The 18,558-nt window shown below is 31.9% G+C and overlaps 1 protein-coding gene across 1 annotated transcript; it reads left to right on the top strand.

The window, feature by feature from the left end:
• LOC109353468 (receptor-like protein 12) lies at window positions 14,257-18,292 on the top strand. Its single transcript, XM_019595758.1, has 2 exons — window positions 14,257-17,517; window positions 18,088-18,292. The coding sequence occupies exon 1, from the start codon at window positions 14,404-14,406 to the stop codon at window positions 17,512-17,514; it is 3,111 nt and encodes a 1,036-aa protein (XP_019451303.1). The 5' UTR covers window positions 14,257-14,403; the 3' UTR covers window positions 17,515-17,517; window positions 18,088-18,292.

The raw sequence follows: 18,558 nt of genomic DNA, 5'->3' as shown, positions 1-18,558 counted from the left end.
CATTATTTGTGCTTTGACATATTCATATGATTCATTCTATTAGGCAATTCCTTGTGGTTCGACATAACCCTATACTATTCTACTATTGAATCTTGAAAGAGGTGTAAATTGTAAAATAGTGAAGTGTTATCAATAAATTTATTTGTTGAAAATACCTTTTAATATACAAAAGTGATAAAACTAATTTACTAACTTTTATTTATTGTTATTTACATTCCACCATTTATTTATTCTTTAATACCAACCTTCCTTAAGGAAGAAGTTTGGTTTATTAATAAAAGAAATCTGGAATGGAGTAAATAAATCAATGTCACTTAGATTTATTATTCTTTTGTTCTTTCTTTATTTATTTGTTTCTAACAACTAACTATTCATAACTTTTGTACATTAGAATACCATTAAACCGCTGTTAGAATTTATTCCACAAAAACGAGATGGTATTCAAAGATTGCTTCGATACCATTGTACCAACGTTGGAATTTATTCTAACAAAGCCGAGATGAGGCAAAGAATGAATAACTTATTCACATGATGATTAAAAGTAAGTTGTAACTGGAATATTCTTGAAACAATGATACCGGCGTTGGAATTTATTTCAACAAAGCCGAGATGACGAACAAAGAATAAAACTGAGTTCACTTACTTAATAAAATAAAAAGAAAACACACCGAATTGAGGGAATTTCTGCTTTCAAAAAATTGACACTACTGCCAGGACGATTTGTTGAGAGGGGAAAGTCAACTCTTCCCCCAAAATAACCTTTTAACAAATTGGCGTCGTTGCTGGGGAAGTGCTTTAATAATAGAACATTTCATATTTATATGTCATTTATCAAATAATTGTGCATAACATTTTCTTTCTCTTTTGTATAAATTTATTTTTCCTTTTGTACATTTTTATTTTTATGTTTTGTACATTTGAAAAAAAATTAAAAACTAAAAAAAAAATGAATTAGTGGAGTTAAAACCCACTAGTTAAGAAACTATTTTTTGTTGTTATAAAATTTTTAGGAGATGTGGAGGTACCCTTCATTAACTTTTTCCAAAGAACAACATAAAATGGATTGAAATAAACAAGGATTAGTGGTTGGACTTTTTCTTCAAGTAAGGAAGCCACTTGAATCCTTAAATGTTAAGTATTCACCATGTACTTTTAGATGATGATACTTTATTTTGTGATACTTTAACCAAACATCTCCATCAACATGCCTTAGAAAATGATTTTGAAATTGTCAAATTAATTTTTAAAACTACGAGCATGCTTATTACATTTGTGCCAAAAATGAATTTTTCCAAACTTGAGAACTTCTAAAAAGTGTGTTATTTGGTTCACCATTTAACAAAATAAATTCATGAAATTCTGAATGGATTTATTTATGGATGTTTGGTGTGATAAAATGTGTTTTGAAGTTCCATAAATTCTGTTTGGACTTCCATTTTATCGCTTGGATTTGAAATATGATTGAATTTTTTTATAAACAACAATTTTCATGAAAATGCATGTGGTTTGGTTGGAATTCTCTCAATCAAATTTAATTCATGAACTTAGTGTCTTAGGAAATTATAAATTCATGTGAATTGTTAGACTAACCTCAAAACAAAACAAAATTGCAAGTTCAAAATGATTTACAGGAAAACAAGACCAAACAAACAAACAAAAATCAGGAGTTGATAGCACCACTATCTAGGAGAAGATAGTGAAAACAAGGAGAATAGGATAGTGAAAACAAGGAGAATGAAATTTTGTGTTCTCCTAAAAATGATGGTTAGTTTTAATTCTCTTTATCATTCTTTCAAAATATTATACAAACTTCCTAAAAATATTTTTTTGACTTGAGGACAAGTCAAGTACTTAAGTTGGGGGGAGTGTGTATAACATTTCGAAAGAATGAAATTTTGCTGTATTTTAAAACTTTCTGCTGTATTTTTTTAATTCCTTAGTGTGTTTATTTTTAATTTTAGTGTGCTTACTTGTTAAAATTATATTTTAGTGTGTTTATTTTTTCTTTTTGAAGATTTATTTAAAAAGTGAATTTGTTGAAACTAAACAAAGTAAATAAACACAAACTTGGCTTAAACATTTTTCAAGATCAATGACATTATAAATTACAAGCTTTGATGAGCAACATGCGATGAAAAATTCAAAATTTTGTGAATAATTCATAATGTTATAACTTGGATAAAATGCAAACTTTTTGGAAAATCCTTTATCATGACCTTGTGAATTTGTTTAAAAATCAAATAGTTGTACATAAACCAACCTTGTGAGGGAGTGTAAGCCAAACACAATAATTATGTGAGCTTAGTGAAAAACGTTTTGGTTTTGCACAAAGATTTTGTTTTAATCTTTCTTTACTTGGTTGCACACAATTTGATAGGATATGAGCAAGGCAAGTTCTTTCAACTAGAATATATCCATATTGCTCCTGAGGATCATGAGAAGACCACATTCACCTGCCCCTTTGGCACTTTTGCCTATAGACCACATTCACCAAACCCTTGAGCCTAATATGGAAAAACAAAAATAATCTCCTATACTTTTCTAAGTAAAAAGAGAGAATTTTTCAAAAGGAAGGTTGATGGAAGAAATTAAGTTGGGGGGAATGGTTGGCCATGTAACAAAGTGTTCAAATAAAATTTTTCAATCTCTTTATAAATCAAAAAGTAAAGAAAAAGATGCAAAAGAAAAAATGAGTGAAAAGTGATTGGGAAAATTAAAGAGAAGTTACACAAAAAGGTCAAGAAAAAGAATGAGGGGAGGAAAAATGGAAAAAAGTTGAAAGGAGTATATGTTTTTAATGAAAAATTAATTTTTGTCTCTTTTAACTTTGAAAGTATCTTTGAATATCTTGAAAAACTAATTTCCTTTGATAGCCAAGCCTCATTACAATCTAAATAAGACCTTAGTGATTCTTGAAAAAATTGTGCAATCAAAGTAAGTGTTGAGATGAAAAACAAAATTAAATTCTTGCAAACCAAACAAGTTGAGATTTGAGTGAAACACTTACCCCATTTAGTTCCATTCTTGAACCGTGTGTGAAATGCATCTCTTTGATTGATAATATTTTTAATAAGTGAATTGCTAAATGAGTTTTTGAAAACATGTGTTCAATTCTTAGTTTAAAGCATTATGAGTCAAAGTCATATAATCATAAATACATCTCATGGAACATAAAAGGAATCATGCATCAGTTTTGATCTTGTACAAACCTAATTTTTTCAAAACCAAGTGCTTGTTATTTTACCTTTTGTTTGGGGAAAAACAAAGTTTTAAGTTGGGGGGAATTTGATAAGTGCAAAAAGTATACACTTTTCACCATCATTTTATGGCACTTATCTTAAGCATAATTGAGAAAAACCAACTTAAAACAATATTTTTTGTATAAAATATCACAATCTTGTATATTTGTGTTTGTATTTATTTTTTATGTGGTTTATAGGACTTAGAAAGAAGAAGAAAAGAGAGAAAAAAATCATGGTCAAAAAGAAAAAGAAGTCAAAATCAAGGTGCTCAAGCAGGCAGCTGAACATGGACCAAGCCACGCTAAGCTGACCTAGACACCAGCCTGACCTGGACCAAGCTGCTCAAGAAAGCAGCTGAGTGGACCTGCTTGGCCGCTCAGCCTAGCACCAGACTAATCCTGACACAGTCAGAACTCAAGCTTGACACAGTCAGACACGAGCCTGGCACACGCCCAAGCTGCTATACTCTGACACATTTTCTTCTTCTTCTGACTCTCCCTCATATGAAATATTATACAGTGCTAATATGAGATGCATGAAGAACTTAAAAAATTAGCAAAGTTAAGTAACGAGAGAAAAAGAATAATTTTGCTAAACCAACAAAAATAATTCAACTATAGAAAGAATTAGATGAATTAAAATTAGAAAGAGAAACATTAGATCTAATTTTCTCCTGCGCTTCATGCGATTGCTCAAATAATAACTTATGTGAAAATACTACTTGTGAGTATTGCGAGGACTTGAAAATCGAAATTTTAAACTGAATGAAAAACTCGCAAAACTCACAAATAGTAAAAACCAATTAGACACTCTGCTTAGAAAAACAAGAAACGTTGGTGACCATACGAGATTAGGATATGTTCCCCCATCCCATAAAAATAGACCATATAGGATACCTCTAACACGATAATATAGAAATTCAAATAATAAAAATAGAGTTCCTACATGCCATTATTATGGCACTTATGGCCATACTTCTCATTCCTGTTATATGAGGAGATATGGGATACCCAGTGGTGTTTACACTTGGGTAAGAAAGGGAGATAACTCCCTAGTCACTAACAAAAAAGGACCCAACATAATTTGGGTACCTGAGTCTAGCAGGTGATCTATATTGCAGGCATGTCTTCGAACACACGGACAAAATTGGTATCTTGATAGCGGCTGTTCGAGACATATGATTGGGGACAAGTCAAAATTCCTAGACTTGTCATTGAAAGAAAAGGGATTCGTCACTTATGGAGACAACAACAAAGGAAAAATCTTGGGCACTGAGAAGATTGGCAACTCAACCCACACAATAATCGAGAACGTCCTCTACGTAGAAGGTTTGGAACATAATTTATTGAGTATAAGCCAATTATGCAACAAAGGTAATATTGTGTGTCTTTTGATTCTGACTGTTGTATCATTCGTGATGAATTATCTAATAACGTTAAGTTTGTCGGTCATCGGGTAAATAATATTTATATGGTTAATCTGGAGGATGCCACTTCCCTTTTCTCAAAATGTCTTATTTCAAAAGAAGATGACATCTGGCTTTGGCATAGATGCGTCGCTCACATACATGTGAAGCATTTAGAAAAATTATCGAAAAACAACTTAGTAATCGGTCTCCCAAAACTCGATTTTAAAACTCAAGATTCCTGTGACATGTGTCAGAAATGTAAACAAGTCATGAATTCTTTTAATAAAAAGAATGTGATATCCACTACAAGACCATTGGAGCTTCTCTATATGGACTTGTTTGGAGCATCACAAATTATGAGTTTTGGTGGGAGTTATTACGCCCTAGTTATTGTCGATGATTTTTCTAGATTCACTTGGACATTATTTTTAGCATCAAAGAGCGATGCTTATAGATCTTTTAAATGTCTAGCCAAGCAAATCCAAAACCAGTCTAACCTAAAGATTATTTACATTCGACCCGACCATGGCGGAGAATTCGAAAATCATAAAATTAACAAGTTCAGTGATAAACATGGTATTATGCATCATTTCTCAGCACCACGTACCCCTCAACAAAATGGAGTTGTTGAGAGGAAAAATAGAGTTCTAGAGGAACTCGCAAGAACTATGCTAAATGAAAGCAATGTCCCAAAGTATTTCTGGGCTGATGCAGTTCACACAGCATGTTATGTAATAAATTGAATATTACTTAGACCTACTTCTTCAAAAACGCCTTATGAAATTTTTAAAGGCCGACAACCAAATATTGCTCATCTTCATACTTTCGGTTGCAAATGTTTTATTTTGAACAATGGAAAAAGAATTTTAGGAAAATTTGACTCGAAAGCTGATGAAGGCATATTTTTAGGATATTCATTACATAGCAAGGTATTCCGTGTGTTTATTAAATATATCATGCAAGTAGAAGAGTCTATTCATGTCCATTTTGATGAATCTTCTCCAAAAGAGAAGAGAAAGGTCATTTCTGATGATGTTTCAGGTACACTTGAAGAAATACCATACCAGGACATGGAAGAATTCCAACAAGAAGCAGAGCAAACAGAAGGAGAGCAACATCAGGAAATGCCTATCTCGTGGAAAACTAAAAAGGATCATCCACTCGATAAGGTGCTAGGTGATATAACTACTGCAGTGGTAACCCGTAGCTCTTTACGAAACTTTTGTAATTTTGTTGCATTCGTGTCTGAAATAGAGCCTAATACCATCGATGAAGCCATCAAAGATGTACACTGGGGTATAGTTATGCAAGAAGAGCTAAACCAGTTTGAGCGAAACAATGTGTGGCACTTGGTCCCCAAACCAAAAGATCATCCCGTTATTGGCACCAAATGGGTCTTCCGTAACAAGCTAGATGAATTTTGCTTAATAATTAGAAATAAGGCTCGCCTAGTGGCCAAAGACTACAACCAAGAGGAAGACATCGATTATGATGAGACGTACGCTCCTATAGCCAGACTTGAGGCCATTAGGATGCTCTTGTCATTTGCATCAATCATGAACTTTAAACTTTTTCAAATGGGAGTTGTGCCATGTCGTGTTGCCTTAAATTGACATTTTTGAAAAATAACTTAATTAAATCAATGAGATGTAGTGCACTATGAGATTCGTTTCCTATCCCATTACCTTGAATTGACATTTTCAAAAGTAATTTAATTAAATCAAGGAGATAGTGCACTATGAAAGTTGTGCCTTGTCGCGTTACATCAAGTTGACATTTTCAAAACAATTTAATAAAGTCATTGATGAGATAATGCAATATGGGACTTGTGCCTTGTCGCATTATCTTATCCTATTATATGAAAAACAAAAAAAATAAATAAAATACATCAACCAATCAAATATTTTCTGAAAGAACTACGTAATCTTGATTTCTCTATAGCAGCTAGTGATACGTAGGAGCAGGTATTCTCTTGTCAGACACATAAATAAAAAATATTTTTTTTGTCTTTCTTTATTTTGTTTAATAATGTGAGGATAAAATTAATGTTTTGAATAAATATCCACTATTAATCTAGGTACCTTTATTTAACGGGCGGTATGAGATGCCTAATATCTTCTTCATCCGTAATCGACTTCCGAACTTAATTTCTGTGTGCAAGCAGACATATATTTTTTTTAAAAAAAAATGGTTTTTCATATTTTCCCTCTAAAAAACATCGATGGCGACTCAATTGTATTTATCTACATATTTCTCGTCGCGCCCACGAATGTGGGGTAGCGACACTTACATTATCAATTAATCTCTTGATTCTCTTTCTTGCAGTGTTTATAACCTAAAAATGAGGGCAGGAAAACTTTTTTTTAACTCTTTACTTTCAAATAAGAGTACAATATATATGCAATGTCATTATATAAAGAGTAAATTATACTAACACTCCCTGAGTTTTAGTAAAATTACATAAACCACCCATCACGTTTTTACACCTACACAAAGCCCCCTAATTTTTATACTTTTATTATACTGACTACCCCTGCATGAGAAATAAAGGTAATTTTTTAAACAAAAAATGTGATAAATGCAATTATGTTAAACAAAACATGGTATATTGTGGAGACAAGTACAAATAATATACAAATCAATATATTTTTATTTTTTTTGTTACAAAATGCATCAACAATTTTAAAGAGGTATTGTTTAAATCGCTCTTATATTATATCGTAACGAACCAAAAATAATAATGAGGTATTGACTCATACATTATTTGGACTTGTCTTCCCAATATACCATGTTTTGTTTAACTAAATTGCATTTATCACATTTTTTGTTTAAAAGATTACACCTATTTCACGTGCAATGGTGGTCAGCGTAATGAAAGTATAAAAATCAGGGGCTTGTGTAGGTGTAAAAAAGTGAGGGGCGATTTGTGTAATTTCGTTAAAACTCGGGGGTGCCAGTGTAATTTACTCTTATATAAAGAGTAATATATAATTAGTGTATCAACTATCATTCATATGTTTATTTTTTGAAGAATCAATAATTATTAAATATGAATAATAAATGATACACTAAAAGTATATAAAATTCTTATAATGTCAATACATACATTTTATTCTTTGAAGGAATGGGTTTTTAACCTAATTGTTGTAATTTTGGGAAGAAATTATCACCTTATATTTATGCATTTGGATCATCTATGGCACCTCTCCACTAGTTATCGAAGTATAAACCTTAGTTTATTTCTTATATTTTTCTTTCTCGTTTTTCAGAAATACTAAAACTTAAACACACTAACAATTATGAAAGAGATGTAGCCAAAATTGATATAATTTGAAAACAATTTATCAATTTGAAATGATTTCTGCCACATGACAATCACCCTTAAGTTTGAAATGCGTTAGTAGACTACGAGAAAAGGTGAGCTTCATTAGGTGATGAAAAATCGGTTTTTATGCCATGTTTTTTAAGCTTATTAGATTGAACAAAATTTTGTTTGTTCTTAAGAATTGCACTATCCTTGTGATTTTGCATTTCATGCCCACTTATTATATTATTTATGAAGAAAAGGTTGATAACATTATAGCCATGTTGAACAGATAGGTACACATATCTAGTATGAATGTATGATATGCAAATACGACAATTTACAAAAATTAAGATACGTGTTTTAAAATTATGACTTAAATATTTAAATTTATACTTATCATTTTGTGGGATTAATTTGAGGAGGGAAGATTGAAAGTGTAGGAACATGCTTTGAATTAAGTAATTAGTACTTGATCGATATTTTGTGTTTTTTGAATAATTTTACTTTTATTAAAACAAATGTAAGAATATCTTCATTATAGTTTGGATTGGTTTCTGTGTTCGATTTGATTAGATGCCCCTAGAGTTTTTCATGTTTCATAAAACAATAGATGAATGTGTAACATTTTCAGAAATTTAAAACCTTTTTATCTCCTGTATGCGATCCAAAATAGGCATTTATAGAAACTATATTTGGATAAATAAATTATAGTATAAGAATGACACCAACATTTTTAATATGAAAAACCTTTTAAATTGAGAAATAAACAAGCACGTAATCTAGTATAGAAATATTTCTACTATATAAAATTATAAAGGACGGTTATAATATTATCTATACATATATATAAATGGATAACATTCAATATCATAAATGTAGAATGAAATATAAAGTCGGAAATACTAGCTAATCTTACACCATGGTGTATATCAACTGTCTCACTTATTCTATATGTTAATCTTCTTCCTTGTTTTTTGTCTCTTCCTCTCAACGTTCTCCTGAAATAGTAAGAGGAAGAAGAATAGTGAATAATTAATTATTGTCATATTTTGAATATACCTTAAAAATTATATCCTCATAATCTTCGAGATTCAATATATAATTTTCTAATATTTTAGAAAATTATCATTAAATATAATCAACAGATCATCTACCAAAATTCAATGCTTATCATCTCTCATTCAATTATTATGATTGATTCCCAACATTGGAGAAGACTTGCAAAAGCAAACTAAGACTTGGAATGCATTATTATTAATGGTTGTACAACTATCATGTCACAGACTTGGTAATAACCCCGATCAACAAGTCACATAAAACCATGGATGTATGACTAACAAAGAAAACTGATAGATCATGCACTAGATAGTAAGGTTAAATTGACTTTGGAAATGTGTGGAGTTTGTGTAATAAAAACAAGGATGATGTCAATTTTATGATAAAAGCCATTTAAGTCTTTACCGTGAAAGACTTTAAAACTTATATATGGGAAAATTTATGTGGGTAGTGTAGTTTGACTATACTATCCCACGTTTGGGGTACATTTTGAATTAATTACGGGAATGAGGTATTTTTTGTGGATCTCGTGGATAGCATCCACGATTTCAGCAAAGTTGTGGATGACATCCACGATTTCAGCAAAGTCATGGATGAGAAATACGATTTCTCACCAATGTCGTGGACCCCACCCACAATTTCCTTACACTTTTGTGTCAGCCTTCTATAAGTCGTGCACCAGGGGCACGAGTTTCATGGCAATCACGTGGACCCGGTACACGAGTTCCATGCTATTCTCGTGGACCTAGGACACGAGATCCAAGTCGTCTCTTGGATCCACGACATCCAAACAGCATAAAAGCCCCCTTCCCCACACCAAAGGAAGAAAATGTATGAGAAATGTTTAGGGTAATTTGTAATTGAAGAAATGTGATTATTGAAGGTAACAAATTTTTTTTATATTTTTCAGTTCATTTACTTGTGTTAATTTTATTTAATGTTACTGTATGTTTAAATGTAAATATCGTATGTTTATATTTTATTGTATATTTATATCTAGATGACAATTATTAGTGATTTTAGTGATGAGGAGGACATTGAGCTATGTGATGATGACGATGATGATGATGTTCAGATTACCACTAGTGAATAAGGATGGCAAAAAAACCCGACCTATGGAAATACCGGTAACGGGTACCCGCAATAATAGCTTATGGACGGGAGCGAGTTTTGTGATACCCGCCCCACAGGTACCCGCAAATTTTTATATTTAATTTTTAGTTAAATTTTTATATATATTTATTATTATTTTAAGATTATATATCATATACTTTATTGTTATTTCACAATAAATTACACATATTTGACTATGATCATAAATTTATCATATAAATATAATATTATTCATATAACAATTATTTTTCATATTGATTATTATAAATTATATAAATTTATAATTAAAATTACAAACCCGTTGGATACCCGCAAATACTCATTACCCACACGGGTACTCGCAAATATTGCGGGTTTGGGCACGGGAAAGCACTACATGCGCCCGCCCGTGCCCCTTGCCATCCCTACTAGTGAATCGGTTAGCATAACATATGATACTCCATCATCTTTTTTGTTAACATTGATTATCAGTTTGGACAAGATTTTCCATATAGAAGTACTCACATAAGTACTGATGTGGATAATGATCTCTTTGTTGGTATGCAATTTGAATCAAAGGAAACAACAATAAATGCTGTAAAACAATTTCATATTAGGAATTATGTTGATTATCATGTGGATGAGTCTAGGCCAGATAGATATGTTGCAAAATGTAAATATTATAGTGCTAGGTGTGAATGGAGACTTCGGACATTGAAAAGTGTGAAGCGTGATATTTGGGACATTGCCAATTACTGCACCCATTAAAGCAACATATCATAGATTGAATTCATGGTTTGTACACCATAGAAATGACTAACGTGATTAATGAAAATAACCGAAAAGCTACATGTCAAATAGTACGAAGTTTTTCACGGGAATCAGGAGTCTCAGAGGTTGAAGTTGTTGGTACCGGTGGTAGTCAACACTCAAGAATATACACAGTGAGACTAATCGAAAGTTTGTGTGATTGTGGGGAATTTCAATCACTTAAATTGTCATGTTCTCATGTTATTGCTACTTGTGCATCATTGAATTTAGATTATGGACAGTTTATCTCACCAATTTATAGGTTAGAGAACTTGCAGAAGGTTTATGAACATGAGTTTCAACTCATTGGAAATGAAGAATATTGGTCTCCTTATTTAGGTTCAACCTTCATTCATAAACCCCTTATGCGTAGAAACCGTACTGAAAGACCAAAAACTACATGCATACATAATAAAATGGATGATTCTCAATCCCAACAAATTAAAAAATGTGGGTGGTGTAGGAGTGAAGGATACAATAGGAAGAAATGTCCATTTAGAAGTACCGAAGTCGGTCAAAGTTCAAGGCAAAACTAACTTATGTAATGTTACAATTTGTGTAATATATTGAAATTCTTATTTGTGTAATACATTCAAATTTAAAATAATTACACTCATTAAAACCTAAATAATTACCCCATTAAATCATTACACTCATTAAAACCTAAATAATTGTACTCATCAAAACCTAAATAATTACACTCATTAAAACCTAATTAACTATACTCATTAAAATTTTCGGTTACCAAAAACATTATACTCATTAAAACCAAAATTTAATACACATCTTAACTACATTTTCAAAATATCCGTATACCAATAAAATTCAATGTAACTCGTGGATGACACCCACGAGTTTCACCAGAATTTAAAGAAAGTCGAGGACTGCATCCACGACTCTGGTGCAGAATTAGGGTTTTAATGAATCTTGTGGACCAGACCCACGAGATTTGTGTAGGCTTTTGAATGTAAGTCGTGGATGCCATACATGACTTCTCTTCAGGATTGAGAGTTTGTAAGAAAATCATGGTTGTGGTCCACGACATTGGTAGGAAATTGCATTTCTCATCCATGACTTTATTGAAATTGTGGATGCCATCCACGAGATCCACAAAAATACCACATTTCCGTAATTAATTTAAAATGTACCCCAAACATGGAATAGTATAATCAAACTACACTACCTACATAAGTTTACCCTTATATATATGACATACATTTTTATATATGGCCTAACATATACTTCAAAGCCTTAATTTGTTTAGATTTTTCTATTGATAATAACATTTATGTATATATAAAAATAGATTCACATTCGTACCTATATAAAAACTAGATTCATGACTATTTAAGAATTGAAATTAAAAATAACTGTTGTGCTATATAATTTGGTTTCTAACGGGTGGATACTTTTCAACTTTAATCCCAAGCAATTATTTCTTTATTAATTTTTTCATGGATAAAGCTTCTCACATTCAGGGAGGGTAGATTATCTCTCAGGCAGAGAAATTATTTTCAATATTTATACATTTAACCTCATGATCATTGAATAGAAATTGTTTCATATGAATCCTTTCACTAATAGTTTGTTATAACTTGAAAAATATGTGACGAGTGAATACAAATATATGCTGGTTGTGATCCATTCACTCATTTCTTGAAGGTAACAAAAGTGACAGTTTGAAATATCAGCACAAGAGCCTTGGAAAAATCTCTACCCAAAGCAAAGACTCAAAAAAGGCGTCGTCAACAAGTTGTAGAATTTTGAGAACCAATGCGTAAGTTTGAGTGGGAGGGACCCTTAGTTAGAATTAGAAAGCTAGTTTTATTCTGTTCCATCAGTATAATTATATGGCTATTGGCAACACCAATCCCAACAAGTTACCACACTATCAATCTATAAAAGTTGATTCCATCAATTGTGATGACTATAATCATATTGATGAATCCAGCTTCTTCCAAATTCATTCAAACCATATTTCTGATGTTGTTAATGTTGCAGGTGGAGTTTGTTAGTGCAGAAGAAGTAAGGTGCATAGAGAGTGAGAGGCAAGCACTCCTTAACTTCAAGGCTAGCCTTGTGGATGATGATGGCAGTTTGTGTCTGTCAACATGGGGAGCTGAAGAAGAATAACCATGTGATCTAGTGTAGAAATGTTACTACCATATAAAGTATGATTACAATATTCTCTATCTATATAAAAGGATAACATTCAATATAAGCCAAGTAGAATGAAATATCTCTCATCTGAAATATTAGCTAGTCCATCTTATACTATGGTATATATTAACTCTGTCACTTAGTCAATATGTTGATCTTCTTGTTTGTCATCTCTTCTCACAAGGTTCTCTTCATATAGTAAGAGGAAAACGAATTATGAATAATTAATCATTATCATATTTTGAATACACCTTGAAAATAATATCTTCAATTTTTATGTCGCACTTCATAATCTTCAAGATTCAATGAATAATTTTCAAATACTTTGAAAAAACTATCATTAAATATAATTAATGGATAATCTACCAAAATTTATTGTTGATCCTCTCTTAATCAATTATTATGATTGATTCCCAATATTGTAGAAGACTTGGAAAAACAAACAAAGACTTGGAATGCATTATTACCAATGGTTGTACAACTACCATGTCACAAAGACTTGGTAAAGACCCCAGGCCAGCAAGTCACATAAAACCATGGATGGATAATTAACAATAAAAGCTGATAGATCATGCACGGAAACTTAATTGATAGTATGTTTAAATTGACTTTGGAAATGTGTGGAATATGTGTAATAAAAACAAGGACAGTGTCAGTTTTATGATAAAATCCATTAAAGTCTTTATCGTGAAAAACTTTAAAGCTTATATTTGACAACAACATATACTTCAAAGACTTCAAAAGATGTGGAAAAACAAAGCCTTAATTCGTTTAGATTTTTCTCTTGATAACATTTATGTATATATAGAGATAGATAACATACACATATGTACCTACATAAAAACTAGATTCATGACTATTTAAGAATTTAAATTAAAAATAATAGTTGTGATATATAATTTGGTTCCTAACCGTTGTATATTTTTCAATTTTAATTCCAAGCAATTATTTCTGTAATAAATTTTCTACTGATAAAGCTTCTCACCTAATGGAATTTAAGACGGGTAGACTACATCTTAAACAGAGAAATTATTTTTAATATTTGAACATTTAACCTCATGATCACTAAGTAGAAAATTGTTTCATATTTGAAATATCACCCCAAGAGCCTTGGAAAAATCTCCACCCAAAGCAAAGACTTAAAAAAGGCGTCGTCAACGAGTTATAGAATTTTGACATACAATGCATAAGTTTGAGTGGGACCCTTAGATAGAATTAGAAAGCAAGCTATATTCTCTTCCATTAGTATAAAGACAAGACTATTGGCAACACCAATCCCAACAAGTTACCACACTATCAATCTATAAAAGTTGATTCCATCAATTGTGATGACTATAATCATATTGATGAATCCAGCTTCTTCCAAATTCATTCAAACCATATTTCTGATGTTGTTAATGTTGCAGGTGGAGTTTGTTAGTGCAGAAGAAGTAAGGTGCATAGAGAGTGAGAGGCAAGTACTCCTTAACTTCAAGGCTAGCCTTGTGGATTATGATGGCAGTTTGTGTCTGTCAACATGGGGAGCTGAAGAAGACAAGCGTGAATGCTGCCAATGGATGGGAGTTGGTTGTAGCAACCAGACTAGCCATGTAGAAATACTCAACATTGGAGGCTGTCAATTGAGAGGTGAGATCCCTATCTTTTTAATGGATTTGCAGCATTTGAAGTATTTGGACCTCAGTTTCAATAAGCTGGGTGGTTCAATCCCTCGTCAACTCGGATATCTCCCCAAGTTGAAGTATCTTGATCTCAACTTCAATAACTTAGTAGGATCATTACCATCTCAACTTGGAAATCTCTCAAAGTTGCAATTTCTTGATCTTAGCTTCAATGATTTAGAAGGAACAATACCATCTCAACTTGGGAAGCTTTCAAGCTTGCACACTCTTTTTCTTAAATTTAATGGTCTCAAATTTGACAATGAGAATCACATGGGAGGTCAGTGGTTGTCCAATCTTTCTTTATTAACTCATCTTGACTTGAGTGAGGTGTCTAATCTCAACAATTCCAATACCTTGCTGCAAATGATTGGTAAGCTACCAAAACTAACACAACTAGTATTACAGAGTTGTAGCCTTTCACATGATTTTTTCCTTTCATTGGACCCTTCCACATTCACATTTCCTGCTTCTCTCACTGTCCTTGATCTCTCTTGGAACCCCGTGAAGTCAGCAATTATGAAATTTTTCATGAATATATGCACCTTACGTTCCTTAATTATGGATGATACTAATTTAACTGAAGAACTTTCCACATTTTTTCATCATTTGTCATTTGGATGCGTAAGATATTCACTACAACAATTGAATTTAGATTCCAATCAAATCACTGGCACATTACCCGACCTTACAGTATTTCCATCTTTGAAAATATTGTCCCTTGATACAAATAGATTAAGTGGAAAAATACCTGATACCATTAAATTACCACCTCATTTTGAGTCTTTGGATGTTAGTTCAAACTCTTTAGAAGGTGGAATTCCAAAATCATTCGGGAATGCATGTACTTTACGCTCATTGAGATTTTTTAATAACAGTTTGAATGAAGAGCTTCAACTAATAATCCATCACTTGTCTGGATGTGCTAGACACTCACTACAAGAATTACACCTAGACAGTAATCACATCAATGGCACCATGTGTGACTTCTCCACATTCTCATCTTTAAAAGGATTATATCTTAGTGAAAATAGGGTAAATGGAAAGATTCTTGAAAATATTTCATTTCCACCTCAGCTTGAGACTCTGGATATAGCTGAAAACTCTTCGAAAGGTGTGATCACTGACTACCACTTTGCTAATATGTCGAAGTTGCAGTTCTTGGACTTAAGTGACAACTCATGGGCTTTGATATTTAGTCATAACTGGATTCCACCTTTCCAATTGGAGATCATACAATTAAGATCATGCAAGTTAGGTCCATCTTTTCCAAAATGGTTGCAGACACAATTTTACTTCACAATGCTTGACATATCTCATGCTGGAATTTCAGATAACGTTCCAGAGTGGTTTTGGCCCCTAGTAGCAACAAATCTAATCTTAATGGACATTTCATACAACAATCTCATGGGTACAATTCCAAATTTCCCATTAAGGCTTATTGAGTTCCCTTTAATAAGTCTTGCTGCAAATCAATTTGAGGGCCCAATTCCACCATTTTTAAGAAGAGCGTTAGAGCTTGATCTGTCAAAAAATAAATTTTCAGACTCTACTTTATTTATATGTGCCAATGGTACAAACAAAGGTTTAGGAAAATTGGATCTTTCGCATAATCTTTTATCTGGAAAAATCCCTGATTGCTGGAACAATTTCAAATCATTGGCATATTTAGATTTGAGTAACAATAATTTGTCTGGTCAAATTCCTTCAACTATTGGATCAGCTGTAGAACTCAAAGTATTGATATTGAGAAACAATAGCTTAATTGGGAATCTCCATTCCTCGTTGAGGAGTTGCACAAAGTTAGTAATGCTAGATGTGGGAGAAAATAAATTATCAGGAGTTATTCCTTCTTGGATTGGAGGCACTTTACAACAATTGAAAATGTTAATCTTGCGAAGGAATCACTTCTCTGAAAAGTTACCATTGTCACTATGTTATCTCTCAAACATCTACTTCTTAGATCTCTCATCCAACAATCTGAATGGACAAATTCCCAAATGTTTCAAGAATTTCTCTGCAATGGCTGAAGATGAATTCTTATTACATGATGCTCCTACTTACACTATGAATCACACTTTTGAATTGCATTTTTATCCTACAACCTATATATATGACTATGATTTAATTGCATTGCTTATGTGGAAGGGTGTAGAAAGTATATTCAAGAATGATAAAATGCTTTTAAAAGGCATTGATCTCTCAAGCAATCAATTAACAAATGAAATTCCATCAGAAATAGAGGATCTAGTTGGACTGGTTTCATTAAATTTATCAAGAAACAATTTGTCAGGGAAGATTCCATTAAAGATTGGAAGGCTAACATCACTTGATTTTCTTGATTTGTCAAGAAATCATCTTTCTGGTTCAATTCCTTCTAGTCTCACTCAAATTGATCGGCTCAGTGTGTTAGATTTGTCACATAACTATCTATCTGGAGAAATTCCTACTGGCACACAATTACAAAGCTTCAATGCCTCGAGTTATGAAGATAATCTTAATCTATGTGGGATGCCACTTCAGAAAGATTGTACAAAGGAGGAACCTTCCAAAGAACCATTAATCAAATTTGATGAAGATGAAGATTCATTGTTGTGTCTTGGATTTTATATCAGCATGGCATTTGGATTTGTTATTGGATTTTGGGGAATCATTGGCCCAATCGCAGTGAAGCGTTCTTGGCGACATGCTTATTTCAGGTTCTTCAATGATTTAGCAGATGATATTTATGTCAGGATAGCAATAACAGTTGCCAAGTGGAAGTTGTGGCTCAAAGACTAGCTGGTATTGTTTTTTATGATTTCCAGAATTGAATTCTTAACTTGCATTAACTTATATTCACCTTGCTACTGCATGAATTAGATATTGTAATGAATGTGAATATTTTGTTGAGTATAATATCTATGCATTGATAGTGTAAAGATTCATGTGTAGTTAATGCATCATTCACCATTCATTTGTATTATTTTTTATTCAATAGTGAATGATGGTTGAAAATGGATGATGCAGTGACAATGCAAAATACTTTTACACTATCAATACATACATGTTTTTTCTCTATTTAATATGATAAGTAATTTAGGGTCATATCTACCTTACATGGTGCATTTAGAGTTTTAAGACTTGATCCTAGAAGCCTTTAAAAGTTTGGATGGAATATTGCATGACTCTCAAAATAATTGTTTAATGATGGATAGTTGTTGATAGTCTAACTTCAGAAATTCTATACATTATTACTGTTAAATATTAAGATAATTGTAAATTTATTATGTATTTGATAATTGTTATTCTTATTATTTCTATTTATTTATCATGTATTTATTTATACTACCTTTATTTCTTCATAATTTTCAGCCTCTTGACAACCTTACATCCTTGGACAAAGCTAGTTCTCTTTAGACAATAATCTTGAAGATAAATGTCACCAGTGGCATTCTTCATTCTTGTGTTTTTGCTGAGTTTTAAATTTATGTTGTTCTTCAGTTGGTCGTTTGGATATGTATTCATAATAGAACATATTCATAATCTTATTCAATAAAATCTCTCACTTGTTTCCTTATTCAATTAGTATTTTAATATTTATTATAAATAAGAATTAATTTTATATCATTTGTATCTCATATCATTCGCAATAATAATATTATTACAAGTTTCACTATTTTGAAGATTCATTTTCCTCCCTCCAACTAAAACTCTAATTTCAACAAATATTGTATTACCAGCATCAATTTAATGCAAAGGTGCATAACTAAAGCCCGATCAAAATCACTTACATATGCATTGAAAACTAGCCCCAATCTACATATAAACTCATACCAAGGTGAG

This window comes from Lupinus angustifolius, chromosome LG08, assembly GCF_001865875.1.
Source record: "Lupinus angustifolius cultivar Tanjil chromosome LG08, LupAngTanjil_v1.0, whole genome shotgun sequence".
Classification (NCBI taxonomy): Eukaryota; Viridiplantae; Streptophyta; class Magnoliopsida; order Fabales; family Fabaceae; genus Lupinus; species Lupinus angustifolius.
The sequence above is the reverse complement of the archived record's forward strand: the minus strand, read 5'-3'. Positions and strand labels throughout refer to the sequence as shown.